The sequence below is a fragment of the Lutra lutra genome, chromosome X (genome assembly GCF_902655055.1).
Source record: "Lutra lutra chromosome X, mLutLut1.2, whole genome shotgun sequence".
In the NCBI taxonomy this organism is placed as follows: Eukaryota; Metazoa; Chordata; class Mammalia; order Carnivora; family Mustelidae; genus Lutra; species Lutra lutra.
In genome coordinates, this window is record NC_062296.1 from 27,824,114 (window position 1) to 27,843,097 (window position 18,984).

Consider the following 18,984-nt stretch of genomic DNA (forward strand, 5'->3'; position numbering starts at 1 on the left):
ATCAACAAAATGATGATTTTCCAACTCCTGCACTCCCTTCATGTTTACCAATCAGCACACAGTATTCTATTGTAAGCCAAGGCCTTCCCTTCTCCCACATTACTTCTTTAGCTACTTTGTAGCAATGTGGACTTAGGACTCCCTATTTCTTCAGTAGTCATTGCTGTCCTTAATGATTTTGATGCTCAGATTACCAAGATTTGGCCAGTGGAAGCTCCTAGATTTGCTTTTAATCCTCCAGGAAACATTCCTCAGGAGGATATTATAGCGCAGACTACTCTGGTCAAGAACTTTCGGTGAGTTAATTTCTGGGGTAGTTTATGGGGGTTGGGGCCAGGCTCCGGGCCTCCCTCCCTTATGTGTGTGTGTGTATATATATATATATATACACATATGTATGTATTTTAAAGATTTTATTTATTTATCTTACAGAGAGAGTGAGAGACAGAGATAGAACATGAGCAGGGAGGAGGAGGCAGAGGGAGAGGGAGAAACAGGTTCCCCGCTGAGCAGGGAGACTGATGTGTGGCTTGATCCCAGGACCCTGAGATCATGACCTGAGCCAAAGGCAGAGGCCTAACTGACTGAGCCACCCAGGAGCCCCGGGTCTCCCTCCTTTGAACAGTCACTGACTCCTCCATAGGAAAGGGCAGGGAAGGAAGCTCAGAGCTGTCCGTGTGTGCAGTGTAAAGATGGTGGCAAGAGCCTGTGTTAGAGCAGAGAAAGATGATGGAGGAGAGGAGGATGAATGACGACAGAAGTTTCTGGATCATTTTAGGATTGTGATGGCTGCCTTTATCATTGCTCCCTCCTATATCTCTCTTCAACTACTATTCAGACAATTTATTTCTGCTTAGAGGTCTCAGCTCCTGCTCACTGAGAAAATATCTGTGGCTTGTGAGAAGGGAATGAGCTGAACATAGGTTGGCTGAAGGATTTTTTGATCAGAAGGATTACCAGAGAAAGAAGGTCATGGGGAATCATGCAAATTTTGGTTCTGTTTTCTAGAGGATGGAACTGCTTTTTCCATAGTAGGAATTACACATGAAATCCAGTTATGGCTGTCGCAGAGCAAATGGCCTCTAATACCAGTTTCACTGTTGTTCATTTTGTAATCCAAGTTCAAAACTCAGATTGTAGTTATTTGCTGCTATGTGATGGAAATGTCTTAATCCAAGCTGACAGGAAGTAGTTTTTATTTTTTCAACTATTTTTCTAGGCATATGTGTATTGACTACAATGCTGATTTTGATCAAAGTTGGCAGTTTAGGCTGAAATTAATTCATCTGTGAAATAACAAATCGGCTTAAAATGTAGGCTCTAAGAAAATGAATTTCACAAGGTTGGGACATTGGGAAGAGCCTGCCTGCCTGCCTTCCTTCCTTCCTTCCTTCCCTCCATGATTCATTGAATTCAACAAATATCTCTAGAGTGTCTACAGGAGCCAGGTGTAGGTGCTAAAAACAAGATGAATGAGTTCCTTGTTCTTATGAAGTGGACATTCTTGGGGGGTGGGAAAAGTGAAACTTAAAAAAAAAAAACCTCCCAAAGTTGATACATACTGTGAAGAAGCAGCAGCCGCAGCAGCAGCCGCAGCAGCCGCAGCAGCCGCAGCAGCCGCAGCCGCAGCAGCCGCAGCAGCAGCAGCAGCGGAGGAGGAGGCGGGCAGGGGGCAGGCGGGAAGGGAAGAGAGGGAGGGGGGAGGGAAGAAGAGGAGGAGGAGGAGGAGGAGGAGGAGGAGGAGGAGGAGGAGGAGGAGGAAGAAGAACAACAACCCAGGGCAATGCAATAGCCAATGACTGGGGGAACACCCGGTAAGGAGTCAGGTGACAGAGATCTGATGTCAAGTTTTGCCAGTAATAGTCTCTACAGCTTTTACCAAGTCAGTTCACTTCTCTAGCCTTATTTTTCTCACTTATACAAGGATGACTTGAATGTATGATCTCTAAGCTTCCTTCCCAGTATCGAGTTCTCTGATTCGATGGTTTGCAGACCATTACTTCAATAAACATGAATGCTTACCATTGAGTCAAAGACAAAGCACACTTGGTGTAATGGGACAGACACTGGAAATAAATCATTATGAAACCGTGTGAAAACCACTGTTATCTTCTGCTCTTCTTAGTCCAATATACTCCTACACAGAAGATGGGTCATATAATGAGAAATATGTCATTTAAAAAGTATGTCATCTAAAGAGGTAAGGAGGGCAATGGTTCAAAACCACCTCATCCAGTGGTCCCGCTGCCCATGAGACCCTGAGTTTTATGCAGAACTATTTTTCCCCATCAAGATCGTAATCAGTTCTAGGACAAACAACAGAGAAAACCCGGTTTCTTTTTCCTTTGTATTTCTCCTATATTGAGCGTACAGTAGGTGCTGTATAAATTCCCGCTGAGAGATATTTGTTGATTACTTGAATATCGCAGGTTGGCGGCAGAGACTGAAGAAACTGCCCGGAGCAGATCCACAGGTGGAGTGACACGTTTGACGACCGAGTGAGTTAGCCATTTGCTGCTGAGCAGCTTTTAACCCTCTTTGTGCTCGTTTTGTATTTTGTCATATTTTGTACGTTTTAAATTCATACGTGACATACAGAATTATTTGCAGTTGCGATCAGAACTGTGTAAAGATGGTGTCTGTATTTGTCAGCAGTTGGAATGGCATATGGATGATACAAGTGTATAACTTGAGAAGTAGCACTGTGGTAATTTTCTTTGCAATAGAGTATTACATTTTCCTTATGTTTACACAATAAAATACAAAGTTAATAACACACCATGCAGAGGTTTTCAAGCTAGCCTCTGAAGAAAAGGCGCCTTGGAGAGCTGACATTAAAAAAAAAAAGAAAGTGTAAAATCCAAACCTACGTCCCCCGTCCCCGCCTCCCCCCCCCCAAAAAAGGGCACGGTCCCACTGTCGCACCGCTCAAAAACCCAGGCGAAATCCACCAGGCAAGCCGTTGTGCCAACAATCATCTGAGGGCGCCTTCCAGGGATTTGAGGGAATCATATTCCCGAACTCTAGAGAACCTTCCAAAATTCCCTTCCCAAAGTCCCCGCCCTCCTCCTGTCACCGTAGTGCGTCAAAGGCCCGTCGTCACAGAAGGGAAAAATGGACCTCGCGCGAGATTCGGCTACGGGATTTCGAAGTTAGGGAACAGCCGCGGCGCACGCGCGCTGGCCTCACAACCTCGGGGCGGCACGCGGGTAGGTAGCCTAGAGCCCAAAGGAGGGGGAGCAGAACGTGCTGGTGTCTCCCCCGTCCCCCGGTCACCGCGCAGTGCGTGGGTCTGCGGGTCGCTGGAGGTGCGGAGCACCGGGCCGGGCCGGCCTCCCCGGCGCGCGTGTGACCGCGACGGGCGTCCTCCTGCGCCTCCACGAGTTGGAGGAGTGCCGCCGGCGTGCGCCCCGGCATCGGGACCTGAGCTCGTGCTCGCCTTTTCCTTTTTAACGGTCACCCTCCCCCCCCACGCACACACTCCAGTCCCCTGAGAGTTGGTCTTCGCGCCTCGGCGCGCCCCTTTTCACCCGACCCCTCCCACCGATCCCAGTCCCCGTTCGTTCCTGGTGGGTAGCCGGCTTCATCCCTGGGGTCCCTGCTTGGGGGCGGAGAAGATGGCTGGCGGACGTCTGCTGCTGGGGGGCGACTTCCTGTCGCCGCCGCCGCTGCCCCCCCTCCCGCCGCCGCCGCTGCCGCCCCTCCCGCCGCCCCCGCCCGAGCCAGTGCTGGAGCAGTGGCGCTATAGCCACGAAAGTGACTGGCAGTGGGCTCTGCGGCGCAGCTTCATCTGTCGCCACCTGCACAGCTATCCCGGGGCTGCCCTGGACCAGCTCCTCGCGCTCTCCGCCGCCTGGACCAACCACGTTTTCCTGGGCTGCAGGTGAGGAGAGTGTGAGGGTCGGCTTAGGGACCCGGTAGGGGTCTCGGGGATGGGATTCAGGACAGAGACGGGGGCAGGGTACGGACGAGGGCTTAGAGGCTGGGTATCTGGAGGTGCTGGAGGACATCAGAGGGTTCAGTACTGGTCTGGGGGATCGGCCGAGCGAGGTGGTGGAGGATGACATAAGAGCCAGAAGAAGGGTGCGGGGATCGCGGGAGCAGCTCCTCCAGGACCAGGGATGGAGATGAAGCAGCAGCTGGAAGGGGATTGTTGAGGGGTGGTCATTGTGGCGGTGGTTTTGGAGGGCGTGGGAAATGATGAAGAGCAGAATCTCAGACCTGCGTAGGACCTTGCAAGGATGCAGTATCTGCAGAGATACTCGACAGTAGGGGCTTCGAGGGTCTGCGGGCGGAGTGGGAGGGGGTGGGGGACGACGGGAACCCTGCTAGTCTCCTCCTGACCACTCCCTCTCTCCATCCCCATTAAATAAAACAGCACCAGCACCCCCGGCGGGGTTTTACTGTCTTCTCCTGGCGAAGCGGTTTGTATGAGGTCTCTCAGCCGCAGGGTCCGCCTTGCTTGTGGATTTGCGCATAATGTGTCTGGACGCAGACAAAGAGATGGATATATTTTACTCTAAAAATGGATTGCTCTCCTTTCACCATAAATGTGATCAGGAGAATTAATATTTGGCCTCTGGGTGAGCCTTTAGGGGTGTGTGCGTGTGTGCGCGCGTGTGTACCCCCCCTTTCCTAGAACCTGGTGCGTCTTCTGAACAGGCCTCTTTAAGAGCTCTTTGCAATTCAATGGAGACTGCAGTATGGTTCCAGCGCATTTTTTTTTAAACGGACTACTTGGACCTCTGTCCTTCTGCACCCCCAAATCGGTCCTAGACTAATCATTCCTTTGAAAGACTAGACGCTTCTTTTTTTTGGACACTTCTGCCTCGCAGTTAATTTTTTATTAGGAAGGATGAGAAATTCTGGAAAATGATCAGATCAAATTCAGTCAGTTCAGTTCTAGGAATGACCATAACAGATACAGAAAAATAGTATTGTCCACATCTACCAGTAATTGTTGAACACAGCATCTAGTGTATACTCTGTTTTTCTCTGATCACCAAAACTTATTTTTTCCTATTTTCTCTAGGTTAGTATAATTTCTGTCTCCAGAGACAATGATTATTTTACTGGAGGAACTGGTTACAACTGGGGAAGCCTCAGTTATTAATCAATTTGGATAAATCTAATTGACCTTCACACAACAATATTGTTTTTGCAGTTGAAAAAGTACCTTTATTCTATAATCATACATCTCCTTGATATCACAGAAGGCCATGGGAAATCTGAATCCTGAAAAAAATTTACATGGGGGAGAATAGCTATCCTTTGTGTTAATAATAAATCTTACCTTCCCATAAGAACGTAAGCTCTTTTGGGAAAGAGGTTTTTGTTCTCTTGTTCACACTTTATCCTCAGTGCCTAGAACAGAGTCTTCTGCACGATGGCCACTCAATAAATATGTATGGGATAACAGATGAATATAGCTTTATAATGTACAACATATTTTATTTATGTATCTCTCTTAATACAACAACCTTGGGAATTAGGTGGTATCTCATTTTTACAGCTAAATCAACGGAGGACAAGAAGTTAAGTGACTTTGCCAAGGTCCCACAGTTGGGACTAGGACTCAGGTCTTCTAGTGCTCTTTCCACTGAGACACGGCTGCTGTATTTGGGAAGGATGGACCAGGAGTGAAAGCAAGTAACTGACACAAACCACATCATTATTATATCGCAGGATTTCATTCCAAGAACAACAGCCCTTTATATAACCAGGGCATTAACCAGCACAAAGCAGGCCAATGGTAGTTGGTGTTAAAAGCTTAAGCATCCGAGACATTTTGTGTGTGTGTGCACTCGCCCAAGCACATCTGTGTGTACGGTGGGTGTGTAACAAGGTGAATGAACATATATATGTGCACAGACATACACACATTCCATGCCACATTTTAGTTAGGTCAGTTCTGTCACTACAAGAATTGCCATAACGTTATCAAATAGCATAACTGAAGAATGTTTACATTGTATCTGATAACATAGATACAGGAGAAAGGGAAGGGGCAACAAAGAATCTTGGAAGCCAGGGACGACGGGCAGTGTTCCATGTTAGGCTTCATCCAGCTGTCAGCTTTGGGGTGGGGGGGAGGGTAAACCTACATTCCAGTCCTTCTTAAGTTTGATGTTGGCAGAGCTCATTTTCTGGTCTGTTCTTCTATGACAGAAGATTGTTCTCTCAAGGGAACTGCAGAATACATGGTGTAGCAGCCTATTTTAAATTTAACTGTGGCTTTGTGGTTCATCCCTTGACTTTGGGAACAGGTTGTAAACAGTAGCACTCCTCCCCTCCCCCAATGAAGGGCTTTCTGTGTTCCCTTTTAGTTAGGGCCAAAATAACTCCTAGGTCAGGGGTATCTTTGAAAACTCCTTCATCATAAGGCCAAGACAGGAGGCGCTCACACGTTCAGGGAGGCAAGCTGTGTTTCATTTCTTTTGGTGATAGTGGTGATTTTCGTGGTACAAGCTTGACTATCTTGATTCTGCGGCAGTGGTTCTCAAACTTATGCGAGCATCACAGTCAGCTGTCGGGCTTGTTGAAACACAGATTGCTGGGGCCCCAGCCCAGGCTTTCTGATTCAGTAGGTCTGAAGCAGGACCCCTGAATCTGCATTTTTAACAAGTTCCCAGGTGATACTGATGATCAGGTGATGCTGGTCCGGTGATTACACCATGAGAACTACTGCTTTATAGGATAAAATAAAGCAGTGCTTTTTTTTTTTTTCCTGCTTTTCGATCATTTTTTCCCCTCAGGGTCTAGGCAACCAGGAAGCTCAAATAGCTGAAATTCTTTCTCTTCACTGTTTTGTCTGTTTCATAAAAGTAAACAACCTGTCAAAAGATTTTTTCCTGCAAGCAATTTCTAAGATATGTCTTGTGGCAAATGAAAGGTTAATGCAGGTAGGTGGGGAGATGGGGTAACTGGATGGTGGGCGTGAAGGAGGGCACTTGATGGAATGAGCACTGGGTGTTATGGGCAACTGATGAATCACTACATTCTATCCCTGAAACAAACAAAAAAAAGGTGCAGTCTTCTAAGCAACTGTATCTATAGCACTCACGTAATTGTTCCTAGGAATGTCTGGGAACCATACAATTTTTACTTAAAAACTGTAGATAATGTATCTATCCTTAATAAAGCAGAATGTTTGGTTAACTGGAGCATTCAGGTTTTCGGTGGTTCTTCATCAATAGGATTAGAAGCAGAATCCTGGCCTATTGATTTTTGATGAGATATTTATAGGAAAAATGTATCTTAAAATGAAACCAGGTTTGCTGCCTTGATTATTGTCTCTTCCTTGTTGCTGTGAGACTGATTTTTGGAAGGCAGGTGCCCGTTGAGCTCGTGTTGTGAACCTAACTTTGCATATAGGTGGCCCTCATCTAAAGAAACGGGAGTGGGGGCTTTCAAAAGATTTATCAATAATCTGACTGTGGGTTATTCCCTTATGATGTTAAGAGTCTTATTGATAGTTTTGAATAAATAATTTTATACTCAGAAATTCTGATCTTTGTTTAGTTTTCAAACCTCAGCTGTTCTTTGGACCTAGAAGAACAGTTGAATAAATTTTTTAAAAATTGGGGAGCATTACTACATATTTGTTAAATTTCAGGTGCATTGTAGATCATAAGTATGCACCTGTCTTTTTCCAAGAATGTAAGATTCATGAAGTCACATGTCTTTGTCCATTATAAATCATCTTTATGTATGCCAGGCATGGTGGGACAGTTGAATAGTATCCTGATTTCCAAAAGCTTGGTACAAAATAAGCTATCTTTGAAAACCCTAAAGACCTGCTGAGGTTTTCTTGGTTTTGTTTTTTTAAGCATTTATGATCAAATGGGTAAATTAACAGACTTTTAAATATATAATATGCATGCATCTGAAAATTACTGTATTAGATTTGCCTTAATGATACTTTGTATCATGGTCTCTCCATAAGGTAAAATATTATGTAGCCATTAAAATTCATGTGGTAATGACATAGAAAAAAAACCTATGATCTCATAAATTAAGAACAACCCCCCACCCTACCAGAGTGCAGATCAACATAGATGATCTGTAGGAGATATGGAGGGAAGGCGGCGATATGGAAAGCATAGAGAAAGGAAAGAAAGTAAACTCCAGATGTTAATGAGGTTATCAGTGGTTGGGTTTGTAGGTGCTTTTCTTGGTGGGTTCTCTAAAATTTTTGGAGGAAAGGTGATACTTCATTTTTTTAAAGATTTATTTGTTTATTTAAGAGAGAGCAGGAGTGGGGGCAAAGAGAGAGAGAGAAGAGAGAGAAAATCTCAAGCTGACTCAAGCGCTGAGCACAGAGCCTGAGGCAGGGCTCAATCTCACAATCCTGAGATCAGGGCCTCGGCTGAAATCAAGAGTCAGATGCTTAAGCACTTAACCGACTGCACCACCCAGGCACCCCTTATAGCAGATTTCAAAGTAACGCCTTTATGGGCTCCTGGGTGGCACAGTCAGTTAAGTTGATTTTAGCCCGTCCTCATCTGAGGGTCTTGAGATCCAGCCCTGCCTCAGCCTCTGTGCTCAGAATGGAGTCAGCCTGGGATTTTCTCTCCCTCTCCCAGCTGGTGCGCTCCCTCTCTTTCTCTAAAATAAACAGATCTTTTAAAAATAAGTAAATCTACTATGAAAAAATACATAATGGAAACTGGTGCGCTCTCTCTCTTTCTGTAAAATAAATAAGCACATCTTTTAAAAATAAGTAAATCTACTATGAAAAAACACATAATGGAAGCCAGTAATGAAAGTTTAACTGGCTTGGCTTATTTAAAATTTGTGGAACCACTTCTTTGTTCTTGGATAGCTATTCTCTGAAGAATTTTAGAAATGGGAATAAAATAAAATAAGACCTAGTGGTCTTATTGAAGACTCTAGATTAATTTTTGCATTGTTCTCTGAATAGTCAAGAGTCAGGTACTAAATAGTCTTTTCCATTATTGTTGGAGCTGGTTGGGTTTCCTCAGTATTATGACTTCCTAATAAAGGACTGAGAAGCAGACTGTGTTCACAGCCTACGCAAAGGTTTATTTTTATAGCCCATGGGTGACACTGAATTTTGTGGCAGATGTAATGAATAGGGAACAGGAAGTAGGTATATAATCATTACTACTGCTGGAAGAAGCCTGAGAGAAAAGTGAATGGAATGAGCCCCAAATGCATCATTTGTGCAGGCTGTATGTCTGACATACATGGCGTTTACAGTTGTACACTGTATTTGCGATCAGGCTGGAGTGGAAGTCTGGAGAATTTTGACTGGAACTCACGGTGAGTGGCTTGAGTGTAGTACAATTCAGGTAGCAAAAGTGGCATCACCAGTTCAACATTTATAGACTTTCATTTTCATAATCTTCTGTTTTCATCTTGTACCTTGGAATTTGGACTCCCAAGTCCGAATGGAAGTGATACATAGAAAGCACAGTGTTTTAGGCTTTACTTTTTCTTTTTTTTTGGCTATATGAGAATAAATGAAAATAAAATTACTCTTGGCATTAAATACTGATGTTAGCAGCAGCAATAGGAGCAATTATCAGTGGGAAGTGCGGGTTAAAACCAAGCTAGCTTGTGCTGATCTCCGTGAAGCCCACCAGGTCCTGACTTCTCCAGCATTGCAAGAAAAGATGTCTGCGGGGTGTGGAACCCATCGGGCCAAAAGTGGAAGATGTTACCCTCCTTCAGGTTCAGAACCTATTCATGTCAAGGCGTGATAGTTACTCATATTCAGAACTTTCTTCCCAAATGCCGCCAGGCATCTCTTTTTTGATCATAGGCCAGGAAGGCCTCTCAAGGGAGGAAGGGTGAGTAGGTCCCCACGATAACAAGGACTTTACTTGAGCTTCTATGTTTGTTTCTCTGCAGTTACAGGATATTCTGTCAAGCAGCCATTCTACTCTATAAGGAAGCCTTTTAAATATTGTATATCTCAAAGCTATTTATTGTGGAAAAAAATCAAACACAAATGTTAAAGAGTTTAGTGGACCTCCATGTCCCCTCACTCAGGAGTGTCAACAGTTTGTGTCATGCTGCCCTTCTCATGTCTTCGGTTGTGCCCCCAGTTTTTCTTGTGCGAGATAGTCTGGAGTATATTAAAGAAAATCTTGACATCATTTCCCCTGTGAATACTTCAGTATGTATCTGTTCTGGACAAGAGTTTTTATTTTTATTTTTATTTTTTTAATGGGAGGAGGGGCAGAGGGAGAGAAAGAGAATCTTAAGCAGGCCCCGCTGAGCATTGAGCCCATCACCGGGCTCTGTCTCACAACCCTGAGACCATGACCTGAGCCAAAATCAGGAGTCGGATGATTAACCAACACAGCCACCCAGGTGCCTCACAGGTAAGAATTTTTACAAATAGAGTCCTGATAGGGGTGCCTGGGTGATCTCAGCTCAGAGCTCAGGTCTTGATCTCAGGGTTGTGGATTCAACCCCCATGTTGGGCTCCGTGCTGGGTGTGGAGCCTACTTTAAAAACAGGGCACCTGGGGGCGCCTGGGTGGCTTAGTGGGTTAAGCCTCTGCCTTCGGCTCAGGTCATGATCTCAGGGTCCTGGGATGGAGCCCCACATCAGGCTTTCTGCTCAGCAGGGAGCCTGCTTCCTCCTCTCTCTCTGCCTGCCTCTCTGCCTACTTGTGATCTCTGTCTGTCAAAAACAAATAAACTCTTAAAAAAAATAGGGCACCTGGGGGCTCAGTCGTTAAGCATCTACCTTTGGCTCGGGTCATGATCCCAGGGTCCTGGGATGGAGCCCTACATTGGGCTCCCTGCTCTGCGGGAAGCCTGCTTCTCCCTCTCCCACTTCCCCTGCTTGTGTTCCCTCTCTCACTGTATCTCTCTCTGTCAAATAAAATATTTTAAAAACTAGAGTCATAATACCATTATTTACACTCAACAAAATTAACAGTAATTTCTTAAAACCCATGTTCAGTTTCCCCATTGTCTTAAAGTGTATTTTTTTCAATTTTATTTTTAAATAATCTCTTATACCCAACATGGGGCTCAAACTCACAACTCTGAGATCGAGAGTCACATGCTGTACGGACTGAGCCAGCCAGCGCCCCTCATTTGTATTTTGGTTTGATTCATGATCCATACCAGGTCCATGCATTGTATTTGGTTCCTCTGTCTCCTTTAATCTATAACCACATTCCCGTATCTGTTTATTTTCATGCTGTTGATTTGACTAAGAAACTGGATTGTCACATAGTGTTTCCTTCACTGGCTATGTTCTTACGGTGATGTTTAACATATTTCTGGGCGTGAAGGACTTGCTTAGGTTCAGGTTCAGTTATTTGAAGGACAATACTTTATAGATAGTGCGTTATATTTCCTGTCATATCATATAAGGGACACCTGTCTGCTTGTCTCATTTTTTAGTGATATTGAGATTATAAAGTTCCCATCAACTTTTTAATTTTTATTTTATTTCTTTAAAAGATTTTACTTACTTATTTGACACAGACAGATCAGAAGTAGGCAGAGAGGGAGAAACAGGGTCCCCACTGAGCAGAGAGCCCGATGCAGGGCTCGATCCCAGGACCCTGAGACCATGACCTGAGCCGAACGCAGAGGCTTAACCCTCTGAGCCACCCAGGCGCCCCCCATCAACTTTTTTTAATCAAAATTTTTATTGAGATAATTATAGATTCATATGCAGTTGTAGGAAATACTACAAAGAGATGCCCTGCATTCTTTACCCAGTTCCCCCAGTGATAACGTTTTGCAGAATTATTGTGTAATATCAAAACTATGACAGTGGGGTGCCTGGGTGGCTCAGTGGGTTAAGCCGCTGCCTTCAGCTCAGGTCATGATCTCAGGGTCCTGGGATTGAGTCCCGCGTCGGGCTCTGCTCAGCAGGGAGCCTGCTTCCCTCTCTCTCTCTCTCTCTGCCTGCCTCTCTGTCTACTTGTGATCTCTCTCTGTCAAATAAATAAATAAAATCTTTAAAAAAAAAAACTATGACAGTGATATTGTTAACAATCCACTGATTTTATGCAGTCTCCCAGTTTTACTAGTACTTGTGTGTGTGTGTGTGTGTGCATGTGTGTTTGGTTGAAACAATATTGCATGTGGAGGTTTGTGTATCCACTGCCACAGTCAAGATATTGAATAGTTCCAGTACTTCAAGGATCCCTCACATCACGCTTTTATAACCACATCCGGGGTGCCTGGGTGGCTCAGTGGGTTAAGCATCTGCCTCTGGCTCAGGTCATGATCCCAGGGTCCTGGGATCGAGCTCTGCATCAGGCTCCTTGCTCAACAGGGAGCCTGCTTCTCCCTCTGCTGCCACTCCCCCTGCTGTGTGCACGTGCTCTCTCTCTCTCTCTCTCTGACAGATAAATAAAATCTTTAAAAACAAATCACATCCATTTCCTTCCCACTCACCATGGTATTGTGTGTATCAGTAGTTTACTCCTTCGTACTGCTGAGTAGTGTTCTGAGGGGTGCGCGTACCAGTTTGACCATCTGCCTGTTGATGGACTTCTGAGCTGATTGCAGTTTTGGGCGGTTACAAATAAAACTGCTATGAGCATTCATGTACAGGTTTTTGTGTGAATGTAAGTTTTGATTTCTCTGAGATAAATGGCCCCAAAAAAGGGGTCATTGCTAGGTCATGTGGTAATTGCATGTTTAATTTTATAAGACACTTCCAAGTTGTTTTCCAGAGTGGCCGTACCATTCTGCATTCCCTCCAGCAGTCAATGAATGGTCCAGTTCCTTTATGGCCTTGTCAGCATTTGATGCTGTCGCTCTTTTTTACTTTAGCCATTCTGAGGGTGCATAGTGATACCTCACTGTGGTTTTAAATGACGTCTCTCTCTGGTTAATGATGTTGACCATTTTTCATGTGCTTATTTGCAATATATGTGTCGTCTTTGGTTAAATGATTTGGTTAAATGATTTTAGTTAAATGATTAACAGATTTGGTTAAATCTGTTCATATCTTTTTGTTCATACACACATACACACATATACATATATATATAGTTGCATTTTGAGAGATTGTTATACTGGATACTAGTTTTTGTGGGGTTTTTTTGCAGGGGCGGGTCAGGTGTTTGGTTTGTAAATACCTCTCCCAGTCTGTAGCTTGTCTTTTGTCCTCTCACAGGGGCTTTGAGAGCAAAAGTTTTTAATTTTGATGAAGTCCATTTTATCAGTTTTTCCTTTTATGGATCTTGCTTTTGGTGTCAAGTATGAGAACTGTTGGCCTAGTCCTAGATTCTGAAGATTTTCTCCTATGGTTTTTTTTTTTAAGATTTTATTTATTTATTTATTTATTTGACAGAGATCAAAGTAGGCAGAGAGGCAGGCAGAGAGAGGGGGGATGCAGGCTCCCCGCAGAGCAGAGAGCCCTATGTGGGACTCAATCCTAGGACCCTGAGATTATGACCTGAGCCAAAGGCAGAGGCTTTAACCCACTGAGCCACCCAGGTGCCCTGTTTTCTTTTTAAAAAATAATTAGTTTTACATTTTACATTTAGGTCCGTGACAAATTTTCAATGAATTTTGGGATGAGAAGTGAGGTTGGGGTTCGTTGCCCACTTACTCCAGCACCATTTACTGAAAAGCATGGCCTCCTCTATTGAGTTTGCTTTTGCGACTTGAACATGTTTCTGGGGGTCTCTTTCTGGGTTCTTCCCCATCAGCTTTTCACCTCATAGGCCTAGCGGCCACCGATGTTCATTATTTTATGATGGGTTGCAGAAAGGCAGTAGTCTATCGTTCCTCCAGTTACTAGCTGGAATGCTTCCATAAAAGAGCTTTTTCTCATTGACTCTTAGTTACTCTGATGAACAATTTGTACAGAAAAATACCAGATAAATGCTTGCTTTCTTCCCTTAATATTACCTGTTTGGGGAGTAATGACTTGATTCCCTGCCGTCTTCCAAAGGTGACCAGTAATGAGTTTGTAAGTATCATTGTAAACTAATAGATTGTTAGTATATTTGTTGTGTCTGAATCCACTGCGGGTTGTTATTCTCACTGCTACTCTGGTTGGCTCACTTTGCCGGTAGGACTGTGTTCACATTGGCTTTTGAGTCCATTTGACACAACTCCTGAGGCCTTTCACAGCTTCCTTGTTTCCAGGCACAGGAATATCTCCCAGGTTCATCTTGTACATTTCCTCCCCCAGACTTGGAATCAGCCATTTCTATAAGGACCCTGATTCTTTTTTATGGGAAATGGTAAAGACCACAGTCTGGATGTCAACATCCCAGCCCTCTTAACACTCTGAGTACCTCTGTAAATACACAGGTGCAGTTATTTACACATGATATACATATATGATAGAGAGAAGTCATAAGTTGATATGGACGCTTTTAAATCAAATTAAAAGATCTTCCTTTAAATATCTTGCTTTTATGTTCCTATGTCTTCTAATGATAGTAAGATAGATAAATTTTGATAGGTAAATATTATAGGACACATTCTTCAGTTTAAGAGCTAAGATAATCTGTTGACATAGTCCTGTGGGAGCAATTACAAGATGAGCTCATGTAGAAGCTTTTTAAAAACTGCATTCGTACCTGTTTTAACTATAGATTCTATTAATTTAAATAGGTACAGCCCACGCCTGATGGAAAAAATTCTCCAAATGGCTGAAGGTATTGATATTGGGGAGATGCCTTCATATGATCTGATGCTGTCCAAACCTTCCAAAGGTCAAAAACGTCACCTCTCGGCATGTGACGGTGAGTATACTTGTTTCTGGAAGGTGGGGTTTGAAGAAACAACATGGCTTTTTAAAAAAATGGTATGAGTGTGGTATATGGTCTTCAGTAACATTGGGAACATTGGATCTTACACAAATGTGAAAGAGTTTTAACTTAGTTATGTACAGTTTTGTTTTGAGGATGCTGAAAGGAACTGAAAACTAAGAATACTGATTCAAATGATAATGCTGTCTGTAAAGTCCATGCCATGGAACCTCCCTCTAAGCAGAACAACCTTATACTCTGATCTTTTGAACATCTAAGTAACTAAAGGCTCTTGGATGGGTCCAAGACAGACCAGCTTTCTACAGCAGTGGTGTCGGGAGGAAGCTCCAGTGTCTGATCTAGCCTCCACAGAGAGTCCTTCCACAGCGTTCAGTTCGCTGTCCCGCATAAATCACTGGTCTCCAGCTGCTGTTGGTTCTAGAAATAAAATAGACCAAACCACCCTTTTGCGCAGAATGGGTCAGAACTAAGATTTTGAAGCTGAAAACCCTTTGGGATCTTTTGATTATTATTTTTTATTTGATTTTTAGCCACAAGCACATAAAGAACTGTGACAGAGTTATGTCTGCTGCCAAAGAGAGAGGCTGTGTATACGCCTCGGCTGCCATCTCTTTTGCGCTAGGGCCGTCTCTTCTGCTCGCAGTTTTTTATGAAGGGCGCTCTCCGGCACAGGTGGGGTGAGATTATCCTGGAACAACCTGTTAGCCAGTGCACTTCACCTGTGCTTTACCTTGTTAGTTACAGAAGCACCGACCAGTCATGTGTGGTGGTGACCTGCATATCTGATTCGGTGGCGTATTTTCTGTCAACTTTCTTCCCTTACACGTGGGACAGGCAGCATCCCTTCTTCTGCCAGAATCCTACGTTGATATTTGAGTCCCTTCCCCTAAGTACCCTGAAGTTTTTGTGATGGGAAGTGTCTTGTACCAACAGTGCAATTTGCAAATGACACAGTTGGTACTGTCTTGCTGTTTGCTTCTTTTGAAATACTCCCTTTTTAATGAATTTTAAATTTCACTCGTTCTATAGGTCAAAATCCTCCTAAAAAGCAAGCTGGTTCCAAATTGCATGCGAGACCTCGTTTTGAGCCTGTGCATTTTGTAGCTAGTAGTTCAAAGGATGAGAGACAGGAAGATCCCTATGGCCCTCAAACAAAAGAGGTAAATGAACAAACACATTTTGCCGGCATGCCAAGAGACGTCTACCAAGATTATACTCAAGACTCTTTCAGTGTGCAAGACGGGAATTCTCAGTATTGTGATTCATCAGGATTTATTTTCACAAAAGAGCAGCCCGTAACAGCCAACATGTATTTTGACAGCGGGAACCCCGCCCCAAGCAGCACGTCGCAGCCGGCAAACCCTCAGTCGGGCCCTGAGCCTTCCCCGTCACAGACATTTCCTGAGTCGGTGGTAGCCGAGAAGCAGTACTTTATTGAAAAATTGACAGCGACTATCTGGAAGAACCTTTCAAACCCGGAGATGACTTCCGGCTCTGATAAAATCAATTACACCTATATGTTAACTCGGTGTATTCAGGCATGTAAGACAAATCCCGAGTACATATACGCTCCTTTAAAAGAGATCCCTCCTGCTGACATCCCCAAAAATAAAAAACTTCTAACAGACGGTTATGCATGTGAAGTCAGATGCCAAAATATCTACTTAACCACGGGTTACGCCGGCAGCAAGAATGGGTCCAGGGATCGAGCTACTGAGCTAGCTGTGAAACTCCTGCAGAAGCGTATTGAAGTTCGAGTCGTCCGGCGGAAGTTCAAGCACACGGTCGGGGAGGACCTTGTGGTGTGTCAGGTCGGCATGCCCACCCACGACTTTCCTCCGGCCCTGAAGCCGCCGGAGGAGCTGGTGGTGCTCGCTAAAGACGCCTCTGGGCAGCCGATTTTTAACGCTTCCGCCAAACACTGGACCAATTTTGTCCTTACCGAAAACGCAAATGACGCGATCGGCATCCTCAACAATTCGGCCTCGTACAACAAGATGTCAGTCGAGTACAAGTATGAGATGATGCCAAACCGCACGTGGCGTTGCCGTGTGTTTCTGCAAGACCACTGCTTAGCTGAAGGTTACGGAACCAAAAAAACAAGTAAACACGCGGCTGCTGATGAGGCCTTGAAAATCCTCCAGAAAACACAGCCCACCTACCCCTCGGTCAAAAGTTCACAGTGCCAGACAGGCTCTTCACCCAGGGGATCTGGAAAGAAGAAAGATATAAAGGATCTGGTAGTTTACGAGAATTCTTCAAATCCAGTGTGCACCCTGAACGACACGGCCCAGTTCAACCGCATGACGGTCGAGTACGTCTATGAAAGAATGACCGGCCTCCGGTGGAAATGCAAGGTGATCCTTGAGAGTGAAGTGATCGCAGAAGCCGTCGGGGTGAAGAAAACGGTCAAATACGAAGCTGCGGGGGAAGCTGTGAAGACGCTTAAGAAGACCCAGCCGACCGTCATCAACAATTTGAAGAAGGGGGCTATCGAAGATGTGATTTCCAGAAATGAAATCCAGGGCCGCTCAGCGGAGGAGGCTTACAAACAACAGATCAAAGAAGACAACATAGGAAACCAGCTGCTGAGAAAGATGGGCTGGACGGGCGGTGGTTTAGGTAAATCCGGCGAGGGCATTCGGGAGCCCATCTCTGTCAAAGAGCAGCATAAGCGAGAAGGGCTCGGTCTTGACGTGGAGAGGGTGAACAAAATCGCCAAGAGAGATATTGAACAGATCATCCGCAACTACGCCCGCTCCGAGAGCCACACGGATTTGACTTTCTCCACGGAGCTGACTAACGACGAGCGGAAGCAGATACACCAGATTGCCCAGAAGTACGGCCTTAAGAGTAAGTCGCATGGGGTCGGCCACGATAGGTACCTGGTGGTAGGAAGAAAAAGACGGAAGGAAGACCTACTAGATCAGCTCAAACAGGAAGGCCAAGTGGGGCATTACGAGCTCGTGATGCCTCAAGCCAATTGAGCTCTTAACTAATTTATTTTGTAAACGCCCAAGGAGGCAGATTTGTGAATTAAAGAAATGCCACATGTCCTGGTTGCAGAGTACATTCATTCTTAAGATGTTTCACCTTGTTCATTTCCTATAGTGCTCTATTAGCTATCGGAACCTGAAGAATTCTGTCCGCCCGTATTAGCTTCGGTCCCGCAGATGATATTGTGCAGTTACTGTTTGTGTCTTTCATATTGCTGTGTCCCTCCGATTTTAGTAGTTTGTACAAAGCAAGAACACGTATCGCAGTGGAATTTCACCCCGAGAAGGAAATTCCCATTTTAAAGGGCATAGCACAGCAGCCTGCAGCAGTAGTGACATTGACCGCGATGACGGTCAAACTCCAGTCTGAACTTCAGACTTCCTGAAGACGCCGGGTCGTTTTGTATTACTATTTTCATCTTTGTGTGAAGCCAGTTCAAGAATGTTTAACGGTAAATTGTGCTGTACGTGTAAATGTCGTTCCCGACTAAATGATGTAAAACTTTCTTAAAGTAATTTTAGTGTTCATTTATTTATAACTTCTACCATGTGGTTTCCGGAATATTGGAAGTGATTTACTGTTACCTTGTGGTATATGAGTTTTAACAAATCCTAGTCTTCATGCCGAGAGAGCACTACTTGAGAGAGTCGTTGAGAAGTTTCACAAACTTTGACCCAACCCGAAGGAAGGAAGCTGGAGCTGTTTGTTCTTGGGGCCTCGCAGCAGGCCTCGCAGCAACTCCGCGTTACAGCCGTCCCGCCGCCCGGGCGTGCGGCACAGCCCGGGTGGCCGCGGCCGTGGCAGGACCAGGTGAAAGACCGCAGCAGACACACTGGTGCTTGGACGAAAAGGTCAGTCGGCCGGTCCCTCTCTCACACACAGCTTATTAAGCCCCAAAAGCCAACTTTGTAACATATTTAAAACCGCTATTTTCGCTTATTTCTGGAATGTAAAAAAAAAATGTATAAAAAAGAACTAGTGTATGCTTCCTGAATAAAAAGGAGCTGATGTTGATCAAAATGGCAGCACGCTTATGTTGGGCAGCAGCCTAGGAGCCACACTTTGGGTTATCAGGAGGCGGGAAGTGGCGTTTGCACAAAATGTTTCAACACCAGAGCACACGTGGGTGAACGTAATGACTTAGCCGAGATGAACAGCTGGTCGGTCGCCCGTCACTTTCCTGTGGACCAACACGCCGGCCACAACCAGACCTCCGGCTGTGTCCTTTTATGTGATTTTGGTCTTGTAGC

General features: G+C 44.7%; 1 protein-coding gene across 1 annotated transcript; it reads left to right on the forward strand.

The window, feature by feature from the left end:
- Window positions 1–3,150: 3,150 nt before the first annotated feature.
- NKRF (NFKB repressing factor) lies at window positions 3,151–18,754 on the forward strand. The gene is made up of 3 exons (XM_047716265.1): window positions 3,151–3,883; window positions 14,580–14,710; window positions 15,767–18,754. Exons 1-3 carry the CDS (start codon window positions 3,618–3,620, stop codon window positions 17,722–17,724), a joined length of 2,355 nt encoding a protein of 784 aa, XP_047572221.1. The 5' UTR covers window positions 3,151–3,617; the 3' UTR covers window positions 17,725–18,754.
- The last annotated feature ends 230 nt before the right edge of the window (window positions 18,755–18,984 follow it).

What these genes read in the sequence shown, in the direction of transcription:
- NKRF (XM_047716265.1), top strand. Translation starts at nt 3,618, where the DNA reads ATGGCTGGCGGACGTCTGCTGCTGGGGGGCGACTTCCTGTCGCCGCCG. An exon ending in CACGTTTTCCTGGGCTGCAG is followed by an intron (nt 3,884 to 14,579) that starts GTGAGGAGAGTG and finishes TAATTTAAATAG; the next exon opens with GTACAGCCCACGCCTGATGG. An exon ending in TCACCTCTCGGCATGTGACG is followed by an intron (nt 14,711 to 15,766) that starts GTGAGTATACTT and finishes CTCGTTCTATAG; the next exon opens with GTCAAAATCCTCCTAAAAAG.